This window comes from Hemitrygon akajei, chromosome 32, assembly GCF_048418815.1.
Source record: "Hemitrygon akajei chromosome 32, sHemAka1.3, whole genome shotgun sequence".
NCBI classification, from domain to species: Eukaryota; Metazoa; Chordata; class Chondrichthyes; order Myliobatiformes; family Dasyatidae; genus Hemitrygon; species Hemitrygon akajei.
Genome location: NC_133155.1, coordinates 39086451 through 39105465, shown reverse-complemented (window position 1 = coordinate 39105465; position 19015 = coordinate 39086451). Strand labels below are relative to the sequence as shown.

Below are 19015 nucleotides of genomic sequence, written 5' to 3'. Positions count from 1 at the left end.
CTATACTATTAAGTGCTTTTGTATAGGATGTTGTGGTGATGTCTATATTTTGATGGAAGTGTTCTGATAGCTGATATCTGTGAGGGGAAGAAATGTAAATGTATCTGGAAATTGAAAGTTTTGTTATACTGAGCGGAAAAAAATGTAAAAATCATGAGAATTGAAGAGTGAACTTTCTTGAGACAGGTTCTAGATACTCTAACCATGGGGAGTCTTGGCATGCATATACCTTGTCAAACCCCACAAGAATTTATTACATACTGAAACTCAGTGTCCAGCTTGAACTGATGTCCAAGGTAAAGAGATGAGTCAAAACTTGATGGGTATGACAATCATTTGAGTAGGATTCCCACTGCATAGTCCATTGTTCAAAACCGTGGAAGGGTTGTGCTACATTCCCTAGTGATTTCTGACTGCATAATCACCTAAAAGGCTGTTCCAATGCCCTCAGGATCCTCCCGACCAGCTATTGCATATCTACCACTTGGAATCTTGGGAAGGCTTGTAATCATTAATGACATGGAAGAGATCCTCTTATCATCTTTCCCTGACAATATTTTTCCAGGAAATTCTGTGACCTTCACATGTTAACATTTGGAGATATATTGTATACATCCATAATTTCCAACTTCTTTTTCAAGACTATGCAATGCATCCTCTATTCATCGTCATGAAGACAGCTGCTGAAATGGCACAAGTACAATCCAAATGTAAGGTGTTTTATGTGTGTAAGTGGAGAGATTGTAACAAAGGGAATAAAAACTTAAAATGATGGTTACATTCATCAGCTTTCCAGCTTTTTCTGATCTTATTTTCCTCTTCCATCATTTGAATTTTTTTTTTGATTTTCGTTCTTGACTGCAAAATTATTTTGGAGGCAGATTTCAACTGAAATTACTGATTGGAGTGAATGGCATGGATGACCTATCAGAAAGTGTTCAAGTAGGGACACAGGAGTGGGAATCTATCATTCCTAATATCAGACTGGAAGTCACAAGAGAAGAGGGGAATGATTAGAGAGGTAAAAGGACAACACTTCCAATCAAAAAAGTAGAAGGCTATACATGAATAATGAACTGAAATCCAGTTTATCTTGGCAAATGAGTTAAATTGATCAGCATCTTCAAGATTAGATTCTCCAGAACTGGTGCAGATTGAGCCTATACCCCGGATACTGCGCGAGCCTCCCGTCAGCGTGTGGATTCACAGTCCTGGTCTACACCACTTGTAACGGGTCTGCAGCCCAATGAAGCAGCAACAACTTTTGCCTTGTTATCACTACTATGGACTCTGCCATTGGGTCTGCATGCACTCGCAGATGGGCTGCAGAACAGGTTTGGCAATCATACTCAGAATTATGCACATTTCAGCCAATTCCTGCTTCATTGTGGTGGTATTTAATTCCTTTCCTTGGGTTTCAGTCTTGTCAAGACCAAAAGCCAACGCTCCCTGTATATCATTATCCTAGTTCAGGGAAACACGACTACCGTTTAGACTGACACTGTTAAGGAGCATTATTTAGCTACTACTCCTGAGCAGCAGTATCACTGTTAGTTTTAGTTTGAAAGTTCTAGTTGATGCCACTGTTGGCCTAGCATTTATTGTTTTCCTTTATTTCTGCACAGTTCCGATTAAAAGGCAGTGAACTGTGATTGACTTCTCTCGGCACTTGGGCCATAATGCATATTCATGTCACTTGTATCATGACTGATCTCTCTGTTGCCTCTTAAATCAATGCATCGTGTGAACATACAGACACAAATTACTCGCTGCAATTTTAGGCCACAATTCAATTACATCATGCATGAAAATGCATCACGTAATTGGATTTCTAGTCTTGATGTGCACTAAAATGGCATTTTCAAGCAAGCCAAAGGATTTTGCAAGCAAGGAAACAGTTCTGGTCAACATTAGAGGTGCAACTGCCCATTTGGAATCAGAAGGTTCCTATTAACAACAAGCTGATCATGAATTGATTTTCTTTTGTGATAGTTCCTTGGGAGTCCTGTTTCTATCCCAATTCTAGTGGACTGATAGTCAAACACAAAACTTTGTGTGACATGGATTAAAAAAAATTACTTCTGGTTCAGTTTCCTCCACTAGGTACTTCCTGAGGAGCCTTGCCAGTGTCTGTGGTTTCATTGCCAGAGGCAGAATTTACATTAGTAGCAGTTTTCATGTTGTCAGGTGAAAGTCAATGGCAGTTTTCCAATAAGTAGTGTCATGGCCACTCAGTAAGTATCCCCACAAATTGATGCCTGATGCTTCCCTGTTATGGCTGCATCTGCACCCTCCAGGACAGTGTTAATATGAAGCTCACCTTCTGTTGAGAATAAGAATAGATTTCATTTTTGCTTAGCTGACAGCAGTTCAATGAGAACAAGAAGTTTTGAGAGAGGATCTGGCCAAAGTTAATTGGAAGGCGACACTAACAGGGATGATGGCAGAGCATCATGGGTGGAGTTTCTGGGAACAATTCAGAAGGCACAGGATAGATACATCCCAAAGAAGAAGTATTCTAAAGACAGGATGACACAACTGTGGCAGACAAGAGAAGTCAAAGCCAACATAGAAGGAAAATAGTGGGAAGCTAGAGGCTTGGGAAGTTTTAAAAACCAACAGAAGGCAACTAAAAAAACCATAAGGAGAGAAGAGATGAAATACAATGGTAAGTTAGCCAATAATATAAAAGAAGATACCAAACGTTTTTTCAGACACTGTATAAAAGGAGTAGAAGAGAGCGAGAGTGGATATTGGACCGCTGGAAAACTAGTAATGGGAAACAAAGAAATGGCAGACTAACTTGTATTTTGCATCAGTCTTCTCTGTGGAAAGCTGCCAGAAATTTAAAAGTGCCAGGGGGCAGACGTGAGTGTAGTTGCTATTACTAAGGAGAAGGAGCTTAAAAAGCTGAAATGTCTGAAGGTAAATATGTCACTTGGACCAGATGGGTTATGACCCTGGGTTCTGAAAGAGGAAGTTGAAGAGATTGTGGAGGCAGTTGTAATGATCTATCTAGGTTGGTAAGGTGTTGAATCCATTATTAAGGACAAGGTTTCAGGGTACTTGATGGCACATGAGAAAACAGACCAAAGTCAGCATGGTTTCCTCAAGGGAAAATCTTGCCTGACAAATCTGTTGGAATTCTTTGACGTAATAATAAGCAGAACAGACAAAGGAGAATCATTGGGTGTTGTTTACTTGGATTTTCAGAAGGCCTTTTACAAGTTGCCGCATATGAGATTGCTTAACAAGAATAGAACCTATGGTATTACAAGAAAGATACTAGACCATAAGACCATAAAACCATAACACACAGGAGCAGAAATGCACTAGCAAGGACAGAAAATTGGCTGATGGGCAGGAGGCAAAAAGTCAGAATAAAAGGGGCCTTCTCTGGTTCATTGATGGAAACTAGTGGTATTCCACAGGGTTTGGTGATGGAATTGTTTTTTTATGTTAGTGTCAGTGATGTGGATGATGAAATTGAGAGCTTTGTGGCCAAGCTTGCATATGATATGAAGATAGATGAAGGGAAAGGTAATTTTGAGGAGGCATGAAGTCTGCAGAAGAGCTCAGACAGTTTGAAACAATGGGCAAAGAAGTGGCAGATGGAATATAGTGTAGGGAATTGTATGGTCATGCATATTGGTAGAAGGAATAAAGGTTTAGGCTATTTTCCAAACAGAGAGAAAATTCAAAAATCAGGGGTGCAAGGGGACTTGGGAGTCCTTGCACATGAATTTCTGAAGGTTAACTTGCAGGTTGAGTCAGTGGTAAGGAATACAAATGCATTCATTTTGCGAGGACTAGAATATAAAAGCAACAATGTAGTGATGAGGCCTTAAAAGCAGTTGGTCAGATTGCTGTTGGAATATTGTGAACAGTTTTGGGCCCCTTATCAAAGAGAAAGTTGGGTTGGCATTGAAAAGGGTCCAGAGGAGGCTCACGAGAATGATCATGGGAAAGAAAGGGTTACTGTATGAGGAGTGTTTGATGGCTCTGGGCCTGTAATCGCTGGAGTTTACAAGGATGATGGGGGATCTCATTGACACCTATCAAATATTTAAAGGCCTAAAGAGAGTGGAATGGGTGTTTTCAAATGTCGGGGAGTCTCAGACTAGAGAACCCAGACTCAGAATACAAGGATGTCCCTTTAGAACAGAGATATCAAGGAATCTCTTTAGTCAGACGGTGGTGAATCTGTGGAATTCCTTGCTACAGATGGAGGTGGATGCCAAGTTATTGGGTACATTTAACAAGAGGTTGATTGGTTCTTGATTACTAAGGGCCTCAAAGGTTATGAGGTGAAAGCAGGAGAATGAGTTTGAGACTGAATGATTAAGGAATGGCAGAGCAGATTTGATGGGCTGAATGACCTAATTCTGCTCCTGCGTCTTATGGTCTAATAATGCCGGAGGGTTCTCTTAATGCATATGCTCATGGTGCTAGTATCTGAAGCATACCTTCTACCAGGACAGCAGCCACAGGTTCATCTTCTTCTGTCTGATCTCTCTGCTCTTTGAATGCAGGGGGCATAATTAACTGATGGTAGTGGACAGGGTATCAGTGGTGGGATGCTGGGGTCCTTCCCTGGATAAAGGAGATTTATGCCTTATCTCTCAATTGCTTACAATGCAGCTCAGCTGCTTGAATGCCCTTGAACAAAAGGAAATCTCTCTTGTAGAGCAGTCAGTATGTGAGTTCAAGAGGTCACCTCTTTGGAATAATAGATGCCAATTACGTGTTATAGAGTACTATTTTGTTTTGTGTGTTTTTTTTAGAGATACAGCACATAACAGGCCCATCTGGTCCAATGAGCCCAATTACACCCCTGTGACCAATTGACCTACTAACCTGTACGACTTGGAATGTGGAAGGAAACCAGAGCACCCCGAGGAAACCCATGCATTCACAGAGAGAACATACAAATTCCTTACAAACACCAGCAGGAATTGAAGCCATAGCTCTGGCACTGTAGTAGTGTTACACAGACCACTACACTTCCATGTGTCTTATGTGCTGCAATGTGTTTTCCTTCAAGTAAATGCTCATGTTTCCTTCTCTGTTTTCTTTCTGTTCAATTTTTAAAATTTAGTATAAGTGCTTTCCTTTCATCTCACAGCTTTGCATCTTTCTCATTTGGTGAAATAGGCCTTCACCTTGCTTCATGTCAGCAGTAACCATGTGGTCAGCTACTGTACTCTGTATAAGCTTGTTCTGTACTCTTGGTCAACAGTGTAAAACCATGAGCAGGAGCAACCCCTTCAGTCTGCTCATTCAATGAGATCATGGCTGTTTCAGCTCTTTGTACACTCTCCTACTGTGGTGAACTACATATACCTGTCTGGACACGCCCCCTGCTGACTGCTCCTGTGGCCCTTCCCACTGACCCCGGTATAAAGGCGATTGAGGCCTGAGCCCGGCCCTCAGTCTCCAGGATGTAGTATGGTGGTCAACTTCTGCTTGTTCTTTCTTCCAGTCAATAAAAGCCGATATCTCGCCTTCACATCTCAGAGAGAGTTATTGATGGTGCATCACCTACCCTCCACATAATCTTACAACCTTCTCTAGTAAGGTAGTCCTTCCAGTGACAGGATCATGATAATGACAGTGTCAACAATTCACCCCTGTCTTCTGGCCAACCACTCCCCAGCAGACCACAGACACTGCTTGAGCTGCTGAGTTCCTCCAGCAGAATGTTTTAGTCCACATTCTGGCAACTTGTGCCCTCTTTATAAAGGAATCACTGAGAAAAAAAAATTAATGCGTGCTTGTCAAATCTGATTTGTTACATCAATTTAAACCATGAAAGGATTGCTTTACAATCACAGCATTGCTTTAGTGCTCTATTTTGCAAGCAAATTAACTTCATGACCAATCTGGCTTAGAAATGTTGATTGTAAAAACTAATACTGAACAGGACACCAGGAATAACTGCACTGATTTTTTTTTCAAGAGCGTATCATAGTTTTTTTAGTCCATTTGAGAGAACTGATAAACATCTGATATAAAAGACAGCAGCTCTGACGCTGGACCACTCCCTCAGTACTACCCGAACCCGACTCCAGCAACTGCAGTCCTTTGAACCTCTATTGTATTATCAGAACATACTATTCTGGTTCAGAGACAAGACTTCAACCATCAACAGAATAATTACTGAAGCAATGCAGGAGGGCAGTCTTTTTTTGACGCAGGTTCCTCCTGATTGAGGATGAGTTGCTTCCACTCCAGTTTTGAGGGTTCTGAGGTGGCTGAGTGGCCAACGTAGGAACTGCAGGAGGTGTCTGGTCTGACAAACAAGTAGGTAACTTGAGAAAAGGTATACTTCTTCTGCCAGTTACTAATGGCTGTAGTGTGCTCCCAATGTACGGACTTGTGGTTCTGAATGCCATCCTTCTTCCTACCAAATCCAGCATATGGGAACAAAACTATAATTTTCTTCAGAGTGACGTCAGCACAGGATTTAAAGCAAGTAATACTCAGTACGTTAGGCAGCGTTTTCACATTTCCAGCTTCAGCAACATTTTGCATTTCAGTATTTCATTTGAATATTGCAGTCAGTAGTCATAAGAGTCAACATGACCCTCAAATATGTTGTAAACAGGGAATGTACACTCTCAACAGTTTTTAAGATTTGTCAGCAAGTTAAAAGCAGAAGAATCTTGTGGGCAAACTATAGCAACAAATGACATGGATTTTTGACCTCTCTTACAATTTGTATGCACTCCAGTGTCGTTATCAGGGCTCCCCTTTAAAATGTTCCAATTCAGGTAATTCAAAATGGGTGCTCAATCATTTGCATTGCAAGATGGTATTGAATGACTGCATGCTAAACTTTCTAAACAGTGCAAACTAAAGGTAGTGCAGATTCAGAGGGAGAAGAGTTTGTGTATCTGGATCATAAAATAGCTAGATTGCTAAAGAAAATAATCCCAAAGGTTTGAATGTTTGAACTTGTTTCTAGAAGAAAAGAATATAAGTTTATACAATGTTTGCTGCACCTGTACAATGCACTCATTAGACCAACTTGAAGAAATTCTGGATATCACATCTCAGAAAGAATAAGCAAGAATTCCTCAGAGGGAACGCAACACAGTTTTATCAAATAACAAAGTAATCCAACAGCTTTATGCCTGTTGAGTTTGAAGCTGTGACATTGAAGTTGTGGACTGCAGCACCACATAAAATCCTTCAATACTCTGTTTAAAGTGTAGAATCTAGTTTGAAAGGATGTGTCTAGAAAACTGGACACAAATCTGGTTTGAAAGGATGTGTCTGGCCAACTGGACATGAGTCTAGTCTGAAAGAATGTGTCTGGACAACTAGACATGAGTCTAGTCTGAAAGGATGTGTCTGGACAACTGGACATGAGTCTAGTCTGAAAAGATGTGTCTGGACAACTAGATATGAGTCTAGTCTGAAAGGATGTGTCTGGACAACTGGACATGAGTCTAGTCTGAAAGGATGTGTCTAGACAACTGGACATGTTTTCACTGAACAGAGCTGCAGTGATCACATTACTAACCTGGATACAGTACATCCTGCAATGCGTGACTTGTTGGCTTTATGGGTAAAGTTCTATACCTAACTGTGGAAGTGTGATCTAAGTGAATACACAACTCACTTCATAGCATGAAAACATTATTTTCCAATTCAGTGAAAAACAGATAATGTCCTTGAAGTTAAACTGTAAGCTACTGTAGAATTATTATCACACAGATTCCCAGAGGAACGATCCAGTATCCCTTTGAAATAGCCTTGCATTAGATAATCATGACAAAATACATTTAATACAAGGTATAAACAATTCACTTGACTGCCCATTTCACAACAGGTCAAACTTAAAATTTTAAAATCCCTGTAATTTATATTTAAAAATAGTTAATTATCGTCCATTGAACAGGAATTTAAGCTTTCAAACAATTGAAAGAAAGTGATTAAATTGATATTGAAAAAAATAAAATAGCTATTAGAATACATATATGAATTTTTTTTCAAAACTCAATCCAAAGAAAAGCGTGAAAAGCAAGAGGGAAAAGTAACTAATGCAGAATAGAACAGGATAAAGGTATGGGCTTGAAAGTGGAGATGGAGAAAAGTGAATGTTGCAAAGTTAGGGATGGAGAAATATGATTGATTCAAAACTGGGGATGAATAAAAGTGATTGGTTCATTATCTGGAACGGTGAAAAATGACTCAGTCTCCGAGGCATGAGGAAGTGACAGAGCGAATGCTATTGCAAACAGAAATGATTACAGTATTTTCAAACCCAGAAAGAAAGCAAGTAAACTAACCGCATCAAGTATAAAAACTACTTTAAATGCATGTGTGTACTGACTGGATCCATGGTCACAGTACAATCAAAAGGAGTCCATTGACAGTGCCAGGTCGAAGTAAACTCTCTGCCTCAGGAAAATATCTGATCCAATGCCAGGTTAAAGAAAGTTGGATTGCTCAACTCTCGGTCTAAAGGGATTGGCTGCAAAATTACTGAATCAAATTGATATGTTCTATTGACTCCAGCTAATAAAACCAAGCAATTTGAACTGGATCAGGTAAAAAATCAGGGAGGGGAAATAATTGATTTAAAACCTGAGATAAGGACTGAATAACTTCACTAAATGAAGAGACAAATAATTCAAGTGAAACAAGATGATGCCATTAACTAAATGTCTGGAGAAGATTAAGTAATTTATGTAACAACTAATTCTGTGTGGAACAGAGATTTGGGCATCAAATCAATTCATGTACTTTATCTGTAATGGAAGACACATAATAATTTGATATCAGAATAAAGGGGACATACTAATTTTTAGGTCACAGGGTTCCTAAACAATCAATTCTTTTTCATATGCAAATACACTGCAGTCTCAAAGGGCACACAAGTGAATGGACGTCAATGTAACTGAATTGTCTGGAGGTGAACTATTTTTGCATGAATAAGTTCATTTCTGGCACATGATGCTACAAGAAACACCATGGCATTCCAATCTGCTCCTGCAACAAAACTGAAATTTCGGGCGAAAAATTTGTTTTAAAAGCAGTTATGGAAAATAGTACAGGAATGTAAAGATGGTACAAAAACATTGGTCCTAAAGCTGTAGTGTTTATTTCCAGTTCTATCCCTTGGATACTGACTCATTCCATGTTACCGTTTTTATATTGCTCTCAGGCAATCACTGGTGCCAATACTTCACTATTGTGTCAATAAAACAGAGCAGATCTTGAACTATGGATTAAAGTCAGAAAATAGACACGATGATTTATTTCAGTCTGTTACTAGAAGGCCACAGGATTTTTGCACTTTTTCTTAGCATGGGAGAGGTGCTAGAAGATGAGGGTAGCTCGGATAGTTGTGCATTTGTCCATAAAGGCCTTGAAACAACAGACCAATGAACCTTACAACAGTGGTGAGGAATCGAACATTAAAAGGCCCAGACAGAGCGGGTATGAAAAGGATGTTTCCTGTTGTGGAGGAGTCTAGGACCAGAGGGCATAACCTCAGAATACAGTGATGAGGAGGAATTTCTTTAGCTAGAGGGTGGTGAATCTGTGGAATTCACTGCCACAGACAGCCAAGTCACTGGACGTATTTAAGGAAGAGATTGATAGGTTCTTGATTAGTCAGAGCATCAAAGATAACAGGGAGAAGTCAGGAGAATGGGAGTTGATAGGGATAATAAATCAGCCATGATGGGAGGGCAGAGCAGACTCAATGGGCCAAATGGCCTCGTTCTGCTCTCATGTCTTCCGGTCTTATGGAAGTTACTGGGGAAGATTCTGAAGGATATTCACTTGGAAAGGCAGGAACTGATTGGGAGTCAGAGTGGTTTAGTGGTGGGGGGGGATCATGTTTCACAAATCTGATGGAGATTTTTGAGGACATAACTAAGAAAACTGATGAAGGCAGAGTGGTAAGACATAGTTTACATGGACTTTAGCAAAGATTTTGAAAAGACCTTTTAATAAGGTGGTCCAGGATGTTCAAGTGCAATAGATCTGAGGCATGCTGCAAACTAGGTCCAAACTTGGCTTGGTCATAGGAAGCAGAGAGTAGTGACAAATGAGGTTTTTTTTAGCGTAAGTTTGTAACCAGCGATGTATCACTGGGTTCAGTTGTTGGGGCCTGTGTTTTTAATGTACTTGGATGAAAATACGTGACTTGGATGAAAATGTAGGTGGTGTAATTCATAAGTTTGTAGACATTACTAAAATTGGTGGAGTTATAGAGAGTGAAAAAATTTGTTTAAGAATAGTGAGACAAATATCTGTTGGAAAATGGGCAGACAGTTTCAAATCGGATTTAATACATATATATTTACCTTAAAACACTTCGGTCAGTCAAATTCTGATAAGCCATATAGAGTAAAGGGCAGGGAACCTAAGAGCACTGATATAAGGAGAAACTTTGTGGCATAGGTCAATATCTCCTGAAAACTGAGACACAAGGGGATGGTGTAGTGGAGGCAACATCTGCTAGGTTTGTCTTGAAAGGCTGAGGCACAAAGTATAAGCATTAGGATGTTAGGTTGGAGCTGTATAAAACATCAGTTAGGTTGCACTTAGAGTTTTGTGTGTATTCCAGTTACTATCCAACAGGAGGGACTTATTGGGAGAGTGCGAAGTGATTCACTGGAATATGGTCTGAAACGGTAGGCTGTAGTCAGTATGAGACATTGAATATGCTTGGTTTATTCTCTCTTGAATGTAGTGACCTGAAAGGTGCTCAAAGAATTATTAAGGACACAGATAAACTATTTTTTTCTGAGAATTTGAGGGTATTTGATTAAGGTGAGAGGTTGTGAATTTAAAGGAAATCTGGGAGGTATGCTTTTCACATAGAAAGGTCACTATCTCAATAAGATGCCAGATTAGGTTTTCATACAGGCACTTGGATTGAAAAGGCACAGAGGAATATGTGTTTACACAGAGGAAACAGGACACTGCAATGTACTAGAAATGAGGGACTGTTGAAATGCTGCTTTATGAACTGTATAAAATGGAGGAGCAGGGACCAACTATGTTAGCCCACACTATCCTTTATGGCAAATGGACAGAGAACAAGAGTAGCTGTATTTTGACTGGGCCTCAGTGAGTACACAGTTGGTGCACTGCAATGAGCCATGTGCCTATGATGCTGCTATAAGTAGGCTTTTCATTGCACCTGTGCATATGACAACAGACTCAAGTTTGATTTTGAATTGTTGGTCTGTATATCTAGGGAAGGATACAGGTGGTGGTATGTACATTCACTGAATTGATTTGCAGTTTGAGAACATTAAACTGTGAGATTAAAGAGCTTTCTATTTGCTGCAGTTTAGAACAGTAATTGATACATAAAGATGCGAGGAAGCTGTACCTCCAGGCAGGACAGTATAGAGTGAAGGGGCATTGCTTTATCATAAGTAATACATGGGTTAATATCAAACAAATCTTTTTATCAAACATCTTTGAAATAAGCTCTCCTGGATGACTGCAGAGGCTGAGTAAATGAGAATAATTAACACTTGATGTTTTTTTGGATCAAAGGGAATCAGTTGATTTGAGGACTGTGCAGACAATCTGAGTTGAGATACAGGAGAAGCTAGGATATTGAATGATAAAGCAGTTTTGAGGTTCTAGAGGAACCTCCAACTGGTATTTAATATGTAGCATGGAATTACTGGCAGTAACCAGGAACAGATAGGCTGCTCTGATTTGTATTTCTCACTCACATGAGATACCCTGTCTATTGGTATTCCAGTCAACAACAGATGAGGCTGTGAAATAAACCAGAGATCACACTGTCTGTGTGGTTTCGCTGCTGCAGTAAGCAGTGTAAATGATGGATTCACATCACCTTAAACATGAATCAACAATTACTTAAGGAGGAAGGAAGTGGGATAAACATAATGGAGCAGGAATAGTTTGTGGCCAAAATATGCATACATATTATCATAATAAAGAAAAAACGGGAAAGAGGAGGAAACTGGAAAGGAAGAATTCTGTGGAGGCTGTAAAACAGATACTTTCACATTCAAAGTTACATACAATGTAAAAGCTAAAGATTAAACAGATGAGACTAACATGGCATTACTGGTGATGGTGGCAGATAAAGCTGTAGTTGAAACAACTCCACACTTGGAACATTTGAGCATCAAACCGCTATGGACTTCACTCGCCTGACTTGAAACAAATGCAAAGCAAATATGAGGACAAATAAAGATTCCATTTTTAATGTAGAGAAAACAAGTAGCTGAGGTAAAGCAATAGATGTAATTAGCTTGCAATATTCAATATGTGAGAAGTTGGGTGCAATGATTAATTCATTTATAATCATAGAAAATTAAAAATCTCAGCCTATAGAACTGTAAAGATGTAATATTTTAGGGATGTCATGAGATGGTGCACTGATAAATCCAGTATAAAGTCTGATCCCTGAGCCAGCATAATAGATCCCAGAGCCAGCGTAATAGATCCCTGAGCCAGCGTAATAGATCCCTGAGCCAGCATAATAAATGCCGGAGCCAGCAAAATAGATCCCGGAGCCAGCGTAATAGATGCCGGAGCCAGCGAAATAGATCCCTGAGCCAGCATAATAGATGCCGGAGCCAGCGAAATAGATCCCTGAGCCAGCATAATAGATGCCGGAGCCAGCGAAATAGATCCCTGAGCCAGCATAATAGATGCCGGAGCCAGCGAAATAGATCCCTGAGCCAGCATAATAGATCCCTGAGCCAGCGTAATAGATCCCTGAGCCAGCGTAATTGCAGTCCAGTCTCTTGAGTTGCTGAATAATTCGAAGCAGCTGCTTTCTCTCATTTGTACTAGCTGACAACAGAGGAATCTGCTCATTTTAGCTGCTTTTCATTTTAACTAGTTCATTTTAAAGGTACATATCCTCATTGTAGATTATCTCCAAACTATTAGATAAAATGGAGAAACTAGTCCATTCAGGAAAACATTTTCTATTCCTGAAAAAGGCTCTAGGAATACTATTAGTCCATAGCATGGGAGAACCTGCCAGTAACCCTCCTCTTATGTGAACTCCCAAAAACAACATCCCATCAAATTCACTGCCCTCCATGATGTTAATGACTGAATGTGGCAAGATTCCAGACTATTGCTCTGATCTGGTAGTTGTATTTATATTGAATGGAGCCATGTGCTGTGTCTTCAGCAAGCTCTACGTATGCTTGGTGCTGAAACTGGATTACTCCAGCACTCTACGGTTGACTTTCCAGGCTCAGTGTTGTTAGTAGATGAAGATGCCATGAGATTATAGACTGCAATATAATGCAAATGGCTCTGTCAATGCCCTGTTTCAGTTCTAAACATATTTGAATTAGCAGAATAGTGGTGTCACTTAGCACAATGAAGAGAAGTTTTGATGGACTTGGTTTCTTTTCCACAAATTTATTCCAACCCTTGCTGTCATAAGCAATTGGACCCATCAAAGAAAGACTGCTGTTGGCAAGGCCTATCTGGTTTATCCCTTTCAATGATTCTGTCACCACCAGCCCTACAACTACATGAGGAAATCTGCAGATGCTGGAAATTCAGGCAACACACACAAAATGCTGGTGGAATGCAGCAGGCCAGGCAGCATCTATAGGGAGAAGTACAGTCGACGTTTCGGGCCGAGACCCTTCGTCAGGACTAACTGAAAGAAAAGATAGATTTGAAAGCGGGAGGGGGAGGGGGAGATCCGAAATGATAGGAGAAGACAGGAGGGGGAGGGATGAAGCCAAGAACTCGAAATTTGATTGGAAAAAGGGATACACAGCTGGAGAAGGGAAAGGATCATGGGACGGGAGGCCTGGGGAGAAAGAAGTGGGGAGGGGAGCACCAGAGGGAGATGGAGAGCAGGCAAGGAGTGATTGTGAGAGGGGCAGAGAGAGAAAAAAGAGAGGGGAAAAAAGGGGGGGACAATAAATAAATAAAGGGATGGGGTAAGAAGGAGAAGAGGGGCATTAATGGAAGTTAGAGAAATCAATGTTCATGCCATCAGGTTGGAAGCTACCCAGACGGAATATAAGGTGTTGTTCCTCCAACCTGAGTGTGGCTTCATCTTGACAGTAGAGGAAGCCATGGACAGACATCCAGGCCTCCTGTCCCATGATCCTTTCCCTTCTCCAGCTGTGTATCCCTTTTGCCAATCAACTTTCGAGCTCTTGGCTTCATTCCTCCTCCTCCTCCTGTTTTCTCCTATCATTTCAGATCTCCCCCTCCCACTTTCAAATCTCTTACTATCTCTTCTTTCAGTTAGTCCTGATAAAGGGTCTCGGCCCAAAACATTGACTGTACTTCTTCCTATAGATGCTGCCTGGTCTGCTGCATTCCACCAGTATTTTGTGTGTGTTGCCCTACAACTAGCTTGGCAGCTGTGTCAGCCAGGACTTAGTAAGCTACTTAAATGAAAAAAACATTGTCGTCTCCTACCTAATGTATATTCAGTACCCTTGGGAATACTAACTTAGAAGCTGGTATAAGCAGCATTTGGCTTGAGGCATCTGCTGCAAATTTGATGGGTCTATCCAATGACTGGCAACTGTTAACTCTTGGGATCAAGACAGAATTTGTGAAGCTGAGCAATAAGTATGTTTGTTGATCTATATCAGGCTGCAGTATATGGTACACTTCTGACTTTGTGCTTACAGATGCTCATGATAAGGACCTATGGCAGATATTCTGTTTGGCTGGTTATGCCTAGCTGGATACCACGTAGAGGTCTAAATTTCCTATGATTGAAGTGGCTTACCAGACCATTTAAGCGGAAAATTTTATTCCTTTAAGTACATTGATGTATCAGAGGAGTTTGATGTCACCACTATAGTTTTATGCCTACTCTCATTTTGGTAACTATTTAATTTTTTGATTTATTTTCAATTTGCTTTGTTAACTAAGTTTAAATTTTCATGCTTCTGTACTAAGATAAGAATATAGGCAGCTTTAACTCTGGATTATATATCCAGTATGATATGGCCACCTTGCATGGGGGGGGGGGGGCTTTGTTTCTGACACCCTTCCAAAGGTTGGAGCACAATCTGTCAGCAGCATTTGGGTAATATGTTGATCAGAATCAGATTTAATATTTGGCATCTGGAATGGAGGGGGACAAATATTCTTGCAGGTAGGTTTGCTAGAGAGGCTCCAGTGGATTTAAACTAGATACAAGGCGGGGAGGGGAACCAGAGTGTAGGAACAGATGTATGGGAGAAGGAAGAAAAAGAAGATGATATAGTTGTTTGTACCTTTAGAGATAAACAGAGAGGTGGAAAATTTCTTAAGTGCATTTATTTTAATGCTAGGAGCATTGTAAGAAAGGTGGCTGAGCTTACAGCATGGATTGATACCTGGAAATATGATGTTGTAGCTATTAGTGAAACATGGTTGCAGGAGAGATGTGATTGGCAACTAAATATTCCTGGATTTCGTTGCTTCAGGTGTGATAGAATTGGAGGGACAAGAGGGGGAGGTGTTGCATTGCTTGTCAGAGAAAATATTACAGTGGTGCTTTGGCAGGATAGATTAGAGGGCTCGTTTAGGGAGACTATTTGGGTGGAATTGAGGAATGGGAATGGTGTAGTAACACTTAAAGGGGTGTATTATAGACCACCTAAGGGGGAGCAAGAATTGGAGGAGCAAATTTGTAAGGAGATAGCAGATATTTGTAGTAAGCACAGGGTAGTGATTGTGCAAGATTTTAATTTTCCACACATAGACTGGGAAGCCCATACTGTAAAATGGCTGGATGGTTTGGCGTTTGTAAAATGTGTGCAGGATAGCTTTTGTAGCAATATATAGAGGTACCGACTAGAGAAGGGGCAGTCTTGGATCTCCTGTTAGGGAATGAGATAGGTCAGGTGACGGAGGTATGTGTTGGGGAGCACTTCGGGTCCAGTGATCACAATGCCATTTGTTTCAATATAATTATGGAGAAGGATAGGACTGGACCCAGGGTTGAGATTTTTGATTGGAGAAAGGCTAACTTTGAGGAGATGCGAAAGAATTTAGGAGGAGTGGATTGGGACAATTTGTTTTATGGGAAGGATGTGATAGAGAAATTGCGGTAATTTAAAGGTGAAATTTTGAGGGTACAGAATCTTTATGTTCCTTTTAGGTTGAAAGGAAAGGTTAAAAGTTTGAGAGAGCCATGGTTTTCAAGGGATAATGGAAACTTGGTTAGGAAAAGGAGAAATATCTACAATAAATATAGGCAGCATGGAGTAAATGAGGTGCTCAAGGAATATAAAGAATGTAAGAAGAATCTTAAGAAAGAAATTAGAAAAGCTAAAAGAAGATATGAGGTTGCTTTGGCAAGTAAGGTGAAAATAAATCCAAAGGGTTTCTACAGTTATATTAATAGAAAAAGGATAGTGAGGGATAAAATTGGTCCCTTAGAGAATCAGTGTGGACAGCTATGTGTGGAGCCAAAAGAGATGGGGGAGATTTACTAGAATGTTACCTGGGTTTCAGCACCTAAGTTACAGAGAAACGTTGAACAAGTTAGGCCTTTATTCTTTGGAGCATAGAAGGTTGAGGGGGGACTTGATAGAGGTATTTAAAATTATGAGGGGGATGGATAGAGTTGACGTGGATAGGCTTTTTCCATTGAGAGTAGGGGAGATTCAAACAAGAGGACATGAGTTGAGAGTTAGGGGGCAAAAGTTTAAGGGTAACACGAGGGGGAATTTCTTTACTCAGAGAGTGGTAGCTGTGTGGAACGAGCTTCCAGTAGAAGTGATAGAGGCAGGTTCGATATTGTCATTTAAAGTAAAATTGGATAGGTATATGGATAGGAAAGGAATGGAGGGTTATGGGCTGAGTGCAGGTCGGTGGTACTAGGTGAGAGTAAGCATTCGGCACAGACTAGAAGGGCCGAGATGGCCTGTTTCCGTGCTGTAATTGTTATATGGTTATATGGCGTTTGTCGTGAAATCTGTTATTTTGCAGCAGCAGTACATGATAATAGAAAACTATAAATTACAATAAGATATATGAATAAAAAGTTAAATTGAATAAGAACTGTGCAAAAGTTCTCTCTCACACACATACTCACAGACACACACATATACACACACACATATTCACACAGACCGTCACACAAACTCAGCTTTATTTGTCAACGTTGAGCAGAAAGTTAGTTTGTAAATGTGGAGGGAATAAATGATGTTAGAAATGGCAAGAGAGAAATGCCGCAGTTGGGGTGTCGGACCGGTGGCAGAGAAGGAGTGCTAGGGGCGGGGACGGCGCATGTGCAGACATCAGGCAAGGTCATCTGACTTCAAACATTTAGTTACTGGTCATTACAGAATGTCTCTCTGGTGCTTCCCACTCTGTCTCCTCTCCCTGCCCATTTTCCCAACCATGATTCTCTTCTATCTGTCCCTTTCCCACTCTCAACCCATATCAGAATCAGTTTTATCATCACTCAAATAGGCCATGGAATTAGTTCATTTGTGGCAGCTGTACAGTGCAATACATAAGATTTCTACAAAACTGTGCAAAAGTCTTAGGCACTCTAGCTATGTATATGTGCCTGAGACTTCTGCATAATATTGTCAATGGTGAAAAAAAGAGAGAAAAAATAGTGAGGTAGTCCATTCAGAAACCTGATGGAAAAGGGTGAGAGGCTATTCCTGAAATGTTGAGTGTGTATCTTTGGGCTCCTGCATGCCCTCCTTGATGTTAATAGTAAGAAAAGGGCATTCCTGGGTGATGAAGATCCTCAATGATGGACACCACCTTTTTGGGGCATCATCTTTTCAATATATCTTTGATGCTGGGGAGGCTTTTGCCCATGATGTAACTGGCTGAGTTTACAACACTCTGCAGCTTTTTAAGATCCTGTGCAGTGGTCCCTCCATTCCAGATGGTTATGCAACCATTTACAATGTTCATCATGGCGGCATACCACGTCTCCTCAAACTCTGAATGAAATATAGCCACTATTGAGCCTTCTTTGTAATTGCATCAGTTTGTTAGACCCAGGATAGTTCTTCAGATATGTTGACACCCAATATCTTGAAATTGCTCACCCTTTTCAGTGCTGATCCCTCAATTAGGATTGATGTGTGTTCCCTTGACTTCCCCTTCCTGAAGTCCACAATCAATTCCTTGTTCTTACTGGCTTTGAGTACAAGATTATTGTTGTGATACCACTCAACCAACTGACCTATCTCACACCCTCTCAGAACCATCTGAAATTCTGCCAAGTTACGTCATCGGCAAATTTATAGATGCTGTTTGAATGAAAGCTGGCCATTCAATTGTGGAATGGATAAATATAACACCTCTTCCCAGGTGTCACGTGATGCCAAAATGAGGAGGCATTAATGTAAATGTACAGCTGCAGGTTGAAGGCTTAGTTCTTTATTTTTGGTATCTCCATAAGACCATAGAATTGAAAATATATGTGGACTAAGATGTTAACTGTCCTGTGCTATCATCAGTGGGATCATCAGTTGAGCTTCCACCTGTCTTCAAGAGTTTCGGTCCACTTATGATCAAGACTCCCTCGAGGTGGTGGGCCTGCAGTGCTAAAGCAACACCTCCCACTGGTGAGCTTAAAAACTTGGTATCAGCCTCTATCAGAGTTGTTGGTTGCTTCCAGCCAACAGATAGTCTACTCTTCAGGTGGCTATGCAACTACTGAAGAGTTTACAAAAGATGGATACACTGTCCGACTATCTGCCCCTCTGGACGTATTTGGTCCATAATGATCCTGTCTCCGTTGCCTCAGCTACAGCCCTGCTGGTTGACTTGATCTCTCTTCTAGTGAAGCCAAGGTCACGCAGCCACTTCTGAAAAGTGAACACGATAAAGCCACGGCAGCCTACTTCAAATGGATAGCATGAGACCTTCTACCCTCTGTCTCTGCACTCTGATCTTAATTCTGCATACTTGGTTAACTTGTGCTTATGGGCTTCATTGATGTTGTCTTCCCAAGGGACTGTGAGTTCACTAATAACCAATTCTCTACTGGTGTCAGACCATACAATTACATCTGGATGCAATGTGGTTAAAGCTA

General features: G+C 40.6%; 1 protein-coding gene across 5 annotated transcripts in view; it reads right to left on the bottom strand.

Annotated features, from left to right (window-relative positions):
* The window catches only part of LOC140719771 (adhesion G protein-coupled receptor B2-like), a 1068758-nt gene that overhangs the window by 20721 nt on the left and 1029022 nt on the right, over positions 1 to 19015 (bottom strand). For all 5 annotated transcript variants that reach the window (XM_073034634.1, XM_073034637.1, XM_073034636.1 and 2 more), the window contains one exon: positions 12070 to 12168. In XM_073034634.1, coding sequence (XP_072890735.1) covers positions 12070 to 12168 — 99 coding nt within the window. The remainder of the gene's footprint in view (positions 1 to 12069; positions 12169 to 19015) is intronic.